The 7,348-nt window shown below is 47.6% G+C and overlaps 2 protein-coding genes across 2 annotated transcripts in view; one reads left to right on the forward strand and one right to left on the reverse strand.

Moving 5' to 3' along the window:
- The first annotated feature begins 1,007 nt into the window (after window positions 1-1,007).
- The window catches only part of il16 (interleukin 16), a 43,420-nt gene continuing 37,079 nt past the window's right edge, over window positions 1,008-7,348 (forward strand). The window contains exons 1-2 of the mRNA XM_055660998.1: window positions 1,008-1,768; window positions 6,254-6,681. Of these exons, the coding sequence (XP_055516973.1) occupies window positions 6,295-6,681 (387 nt within the window). The 5' untranslated portion in view covers window positions 1,008-1,768; window positions 6,254-6,294. The remainder of the gene's footprint in view (window positions 1,769-6,253; window positions 6,682-7,348) is intronic.
- On the reverse strand, window positions 2,484-3,968 carry LOC129712495 (collagen alpha-2(IV) chain-like; the record flags this gene model as incomplete). Its single annotated transcript, XM_055660959.1, has 1 exon — window positions 2,484-3,968. A coding segment is annotated over one exon (543 nt), but the record flags the coding sequence as incomplete, so codon positions are not given.

Raw genomic sequence — 7,348 nt, forward strand, 5'->3', positions numbered from 1 at the left:
CATAAGAGGAATAGATTGGGTAAATTCACAGTCTTTTATGCAGGGTAGGGGAAGCAAGAACCAGAGGACATTGGTTTAGGATGAGAGTGGAAAAGATTTAATAGGAATCCGAGGGGCCACCTTTTTATGCAAGGGGTTGTGGATGTATGGAACAAGTTACCGGAGGAGATCGTGACTATAACAATATTTTAAAAACATTTCGACAGGTACCTGGATTAGACAAGTTTAGAGGGATATGGACCAAACACAGGCAGGTGGGACTATTGTAGAAAGGGCATGTTGGCCAGTGTGGCCACACTGTATCATTCTGTGGCTTGAGGAGTTGGCCAAGAATGAGAAAGTTAAGATGTAAGATGGTGCCAACTAAAAAAATCCTTTAAGCATGTCGAGCTGTGAGGATGCTCTTCATGCAGTATGTCCATTGGTCAGTCAGGCTGTAGAGGCAGACAGTGGGTGGATGTAATTTGGCCAATGTTGTGAATGGGCCCAGGAATGAATCACATACAGCAAGCCGTTCATTTGCTTTTCCATTAAAAACACTTCAGGTTGTGATCTTGATTCATTGTTGTGGCAAACTCCAATTTCACCCAGATTATAACAGTATTGAAGATTCGATTACATACATGGCTATTGGGTGAGGGTGGACGAACTGATTAGAACTACACAAATGCTCCTATCAACAAATTGGGCTAAATAGCCCAACTATTTCCCAGTTAAAATTAATCTTTGAATTCCTCAAAGTGCTTCTCGCTGCATCTCCCTACACTTGACAATCATCAACTAAACTAAAAATCAAATCTTGCTTTTGTAGAAATGTGCAAGGAAAAGAACGCCCGCGTTCACGTTGCTGACCATATTCCTGCCCAAGTTCTAGTTAATAAATAACAAGGCAATTATGCTAATTGTGGGTGAATTAAGGCGCAATATAATTTTGAATTGACGTTAATGAATATTAAATAGTCCACCAAGTGTATTACCACATGCAATGTAAATACATGACGCTGTTGTGAGTGAGCGGGCGGGCGGGCGGTGATTCTGGCTGGTGAATAATGTGGCTGTTTTTTTCCAGTCAGGATACAGTTCTGGGCGTTCGTTGCCCTCTGCATGAGGCCGGTGGTTGAATCAACCTCTCTCTGTGTTGGGCTGTTTGCTTTGGGCTCCCTCTCTATGCTGTCATTCACAGCAGGTCTATACGACATAGGGGTTATTCACAACCACCGGCCCAGGAGTGCCCTGGCGAACGCTATGAAAGGCGGTATTTACTAGTGTCACTGGGGTCTATCAGGGTACAGATGAATGGTTCCCATTGACCCAGAACCAACGGGGTGAGTTTTCTAAACCCCTTTTGCCAGCAAGACAGCGGCCGTGCCGCGGCGGAGAAAGTTTCTCATTCTACCAAACTTGTTGACAAACTCTCTCTCTCTCTCTGTCAGTAAATCTGACAACAGAGAGTTAATGGAGTGGGCTGTGCGTCAGTGAGCGATTGAGAGAGAGAGCGAGCCCCAGGGTGGGGCTGTGGAGCTGTGGAGGAGAGCAGCCACGACTCTCTCTGTGGGCACTGGAGTCAATAACGCGGCTGTTGCAGCGGCAAGGAGAGCCGCTCAAAATCACACACCACCCCCGACAGCGGGCAACGCAAGTCTCCGTTGCTTCCCGGGCATGAGGCCGGCGTTCTGCCCCCATCCCAGTCAGCTGGAGGGCGGCCAGAGGCAGCAGGCTCTTCATCCGTGGTCGAGACAGGCGCTACTCCAATGACACTCCTGCCCGGGTAAACCGTTACTTGTCCTTCAGTAGCGAGCGAGTTGAGTCGTGTTTCCCGGTTATTGTTGCGCCGAGTTAGCTGCATTAACGCCGGGTACTTGTTACATGTGGAAGTGTAGAGCGGTGGGAGACAGGGCTGGAGAATGAATGGTCCCCACCCACCCGAACCGTCACCTATCCATGTTCTCCAGAGACGCTGCCTGTCCCGCTCAGTTACTCCAGCACTCTGTGTCTGTCTTGGGTGTAAAGCAGCATCTGCAGTTCCCTGCTCCACGTGTAGGGTGATGTACGTGTGGACATATCCCGTGGGCTCTGGGATCTAGTCACGGGGAACGGGCGCAGAGACCACCCTGGATCAGTCTGAAGAAGAGTCACCACCCCAAACCTCGCCCACTCCTTCTCTCCAGAGATGCTGCTTGTCCCGCTGAGTTACTCCAGCATGTCGTGTCTATGCTCGGTTTAAACCAACATCTGCAGTTCCTTCCGACATTTGTTGCATTCGTTTAAACCTCGCCCAACATGTGTGGTTGGTGTGAAGTCCGGCGCAGCGGTGATGGTTTGTCCGCCACCCTCTCGTGTGATCTCCCGTTCCCAACATCTCTACAATGAGCTGCTAAATAGACCCCCCCCCCCCCCCCCCCCCTAACTTCTCAGACAAATGTAACAGATTCCATTCGAAGATAGGCACAAAATGCTGGAGTAACTCAGCGGGACAGGCAGCATCTCTGGAGAGACTCTTCTTCAGACAGAGCCAGGGGGAGGGGAGGGGAACGGCTGGTGTCCTGACCAAGACTCGGCACCGGCTAAACATCCACCGTTCCTCGCTCGCGGCCCCGGCGGGATGTTGCTGTGTCTCTGTGTCTATGTAGGGCGGGTGCGGTGTGTGTGCTGTCTGTGTGGAGTTTGCATGTTCTCCCTGTGAACTTGTGGATTTCCTTTGGATGCTCCAGTTTCCTCCCACGTCTGACAGCGGTGTGGGTTTGTAAATTGATTCTCCTGCCTTCTCCCCATAACCCCCGACACCCGTACTAATCAAGAATCTGTCAATTTCTGCCTTAAACATTTCCATTGGCTTGGCCTCCACCGCCGTCTGTGGCAATAGATTGCTTTTTTTGGCTTGAACTCGGTAAACTGCAGGCCCTGGGCACTCTGGCAGTGGAGCCAGTGAATTGTCTTGGAACTCTCCAGATGTTGGCACTACTGCACCCGTGTAAGCTGTGGTTATGGAAGATGTTCCTGTTGGTCGCTTTGCCTGAGCAGTACCTCTATTCCCATAGGTTCCCTGCATTGGCAGTGAACTCCAGCCTAAACACTTCACCAAAAATAGACGCAAAATGCTGGAGTAACTGAACGGGTCAAGCAGTGTCTCTGGAGATAAGGTCATGTTTTGGGTGGAGACCCTTCACCAGACTGAACCAAGCCAGCACCGGCAGTGTCTACTTGATGGATTTGCTGCTCCTCCATTTTGCTTCCAGCTTCAAAAGAACTTTCATACGTTCTGCAAACTCTGAAACTTCCAATGTTTTTGTTGGAATCGGACGGTGAAAATGCTCTCTCTGATATTATTGCCTGAAAATCACAGTTCTAACATTAAGGTTGCTTACCCACAACAGAAACTTCTTGCCTTCCTTAACAAATCAGTTTGTTGCTTGTGCTAATCTAAACTAGTGCAGCCAAGTTTTAGTGTGACAAATGACAGTAAGCCAATGGTTTTGAATATTGAACAGCGGTACACCAGATACACCAGATGCACCAGGTACACCAGGTACACCAGGTACACCAGATACACCAGGTACACCAGGTACACCAGGTACACCAGGTACACCAGATACACCAGGTACACCAGTTACACCAGTTACACCAGGTACACCAGATACACCAGATACACCAGATACACCAGATACACCAGGTACAGCAGATACACCAGGTACAGCAGATACACCAGGTACACCAGTTACACCAGTTACACCAGGTACACCAGGTACACCAGATACACCAGATACACCAGATACACCAGGTACACCAGGTACACCAGGTACACCAGGTACACCAGGTACACCAGGTACACCAGGTACACCAGATACACCAGGTACACCAGGTACACCAGGTACACCAGGTACACCAGATACACCAGGTACACCAGATACACCAGGTACACCAGATACACCAGGTACACCAGATACACCAGGTACAGCAGATACACCAGGTACACCAGATTAGAAACTATTTACAAGTTACAGTGAGGTTTAATTTTTGGATAGATATGAAGATGTTTACTGGATCATATCTGGTTGACATCTCATCACTGAGGTGGCCGTTGCCAACTTGATGGCATTATAGATGGATAAATATTAACACGATCAGGAGGACATTTGTTGAAACATTAATGGGGCTGGAGTTTAGTTTTTTTTAATGAGACTTTATATTTTGGGATACAATTATCGATGGCAAGGCCGTCATTTACTGCCCATCCCGAACTGCCCCTGAGTGGACGGTGCTGAGCTGTATTTTGAACCTCCAATGGGCGGGTTGATTTCTTGCGGTTTTGGATGGAGCTGTTCCAAAATCGGATTTGACTCCAAGACTCCAACCTGAGAGAGTGCCTGGGCCTTGCCAAGTTGGAGTGGAGACAGGGATGAGACTGAGCTGAGGTGAGGTGTTGGCATCGCCCAACATCGCAGGTAAATGACAGTGGGAGTGCACCACTTCACAATCTCCCCTCCCACCTGCCCAACCGCACACCTCCTTCATGGTCTGGGGAAGGGTCCGTGGTCCACATAGTCTCATCACCGAGCCCAAAGAACAGGTGGTCGATGGTCAGTGTGGACTCGGTGGGCTGAAGGGCCTGTTTCCAAGCCATACAGACAAGCACCCCAGGTCTCTGGCCCTGTGAGGCAGCAACTCTACCCCTGGTACTGCCCAGGGAGAGAACGGGGGCAGTGGAATGAGGAAAGCATCAACATTTCATGAAGGGAATAGTGTTAACCTCAAGTGCTGGTCTGGTCTGAATTTGGCAGCTGCACTTCTTTAGATTAGCATTAAAGATACAGCGTGGAAGTGGGTCTTTCAGCCCATGGAGTCCGTGATGACCAGTGATCACCTGGACACTAGTTATACCCTACACACGAGAAACAATTTAGCGAAGCCAATTAACCTACAAACCCGCATGTCTTTGGAGTGTGGGAGGAAACCGGAGCACCCAGAGAAAACCCACATGGTCACAAGGGGAACGTACAAACTCCATACAGACAGCACCTGTAGTCAGGATGGGACCTGGGCCTCTGGCACGGTGAGGCAGCAACTCTACCCACTGTGTGCCTGCTGTCCACACTATTGGAGGTGTAATGCCAGTGAGAGCCACGGGGCAGGGTTTACTTCACCTGAGCCAGAGTGAAGCAGTAAGCTGCCAGTGGCCTTAAACACTGAGTCTGATTCAGTTACACAGACATGCAGCCTCTATAATGCAATGTCACACTCAACTACACAGTCTACTCGTGTTGAAGCATTTCTGAACCATATTTCATCATCTTTAACGCGCTTTAAACCCAAACTATTTTTGAAGTGCAGTTCATGTTGTATCTATAGCAGCAGCAGCAACAGCAGCAACAGCAGCCACAAGGTAATGACCATATGATGTGTTAACTGGGAGATTCCCATGGATGGGACACAGAGCTGGCATAAATAAAATAAATGATACTTTCTCAGGATGTTTATTTTCGGATGGAGTTGGAGAGACACACTGGGCTTGTGGCTGATGTGAATTTATGACCAACTCCTGCACAGGGAAAGATGGAAAATAACAGCATGTGGAGATTTATGAAGCCGTTGTCTCTTGCATTAAGTGTTGAAGATTGAAATGAGTGAACTTTTAAGCAGAAGATATGAAAAGGCACAGAGAACAAATGAATGAAAGATATGCAAAAGGACAAATCAAAGTCTGCAACGATGGTCAAGGAAAGGTGGAGCCCACAATGGTCCATTGTTGGCTGTGGTGAAGGTGATAACGAGTGGTACAGATAGTGGAACTCAGCAGGATGACAGTGAAACTAGTATGATGACTCGGGTGGGGGAGGGTCGTGGAGAGGGGGGGACGCAAGGGTGAATTGAAGTTAAATAAAAAAGCTGGGTTGTAAGGTGCCCAAGCGAAATATGAGTTGCTGTTCCTCTAATTAGCGTTGGGCCTCAGTCTGACAGCGGAAGAGGCCCAGGACAGAACGGTCAGAATGGGAGAGGGAGTTAGTGTTTGGCAACCGGGAGATCGCGCAGCCAAGTCTGTCTTGTTTGTGGACATAGTCCCAGAGCTTAGGACCCAAAGTGGTTCCCATCGATGCATGAATTAGATGAACTGAAGTTACTTGCATCAGGTTATTTCCATGTTCTCTATTTAATGGTAATAAATCACAGTTACGGTGTGTTCATTCCACAGGCTATTTCAACAGCTAGTGAGGGTTCTGAATCTGTACCTTAATCTTTATTTTCTTTCCATTTACAGAAACCGTGTGTTGACTTTAAAAGCAATAAATCCGTTTCTTCATGCTGGCAAACCCAGATAAACGCCATTCGAAAGAAATGCTTTATTCTTGTAGCAACAGACAGAAGAAAAAGGATGCATCTTCCTCCCAGAGAAGTCAGAAAAACACTTTACGTAAAAGCAGCAAGAAGTACAGGAGCTTTGGAATTATTTCCAGAACATTTTTATTGTGTAACTCAAAGAGCAGTGAAGAGAGGACCAGAGCTGAGGAAACTGATTCCGCATCAAGGGACAGAGGGCCCGAAGGTGAATTGTCATCTGAATCTCACGCTGTATCACAAGCCCAGAATAAAATCTTCAACGTCAGGGTTTCCCAAAGTGAACATGAACTGGAGCCAAATGGAGTTGGTGAAGCTGGAACTGATATAAATAGAGAAACTCACAGCAAGGTAAGAACATTGTAAGGGCGGGGAGCTCAAATGCTGCATCAGAGGCTGTTGAGACTGATTACAAAATTTGAATGATGATATTGTGTCACCTTGCAAGTGTGAACTCACTCAGTATATGTAGCATTATTGCAATTTCCAGCACTTTCTTTATTATAAGATTTTTAGCTTCTGTATGTTTTGCTTTTTCTGTTTACTAAGGGGTTTAGTACATTTTCCCCACTGGAGTTACATTATCATGAGTCCGAATGAATAACATTCTAATAACAGTAGGGAAAATTGCATATCAAGCTTCATGGGTGTATACAATAGGATAGGTTCCAGCTGGAGGAGGGATTTATCAGAGCGGAGTGTGAAACCAGAGTGGGAGATCCACCTGTGATGCCCAAACCTTCCACAGCCAGTTCCAGAGGTTACAAGGATCTCATGGCCATGGGATGAAGGAGGTTGCAGACATTTGCAACAGAAGGTTTGAGGTTTGAGGCTGGAGGAATTGTGGTTTGGACAAGACAGAACATTTATTCAGGAGCTCTCAAAGTATAGTTTTTGTTGGCAAAGTTGACACTTGTCCTTCCTCACCTGCTCTGGACGTAGGGTCGTGGTTACTGATCAACCACAGGTGGGCCTGGACCCACCAAGCAACAAAGGAAGCAGAGTTTGTAAAACAGGC

Source organism: Leucoraja erinacea, chromosome 33 (assembly GCF_028641065.1).
Source record: "Leucoraja erinacea ecotype New England chromosome 33, Leri_hhj_1, whole genome shotgun sequence".
Classification (NCBI taxonomy): domain Eukaryota; kingdom Metazoa; phylum Chordata; class Chondrichthyes; order Rajiformes; family Rajidae; genus Leucoraja; species Leucoraja erinaceus.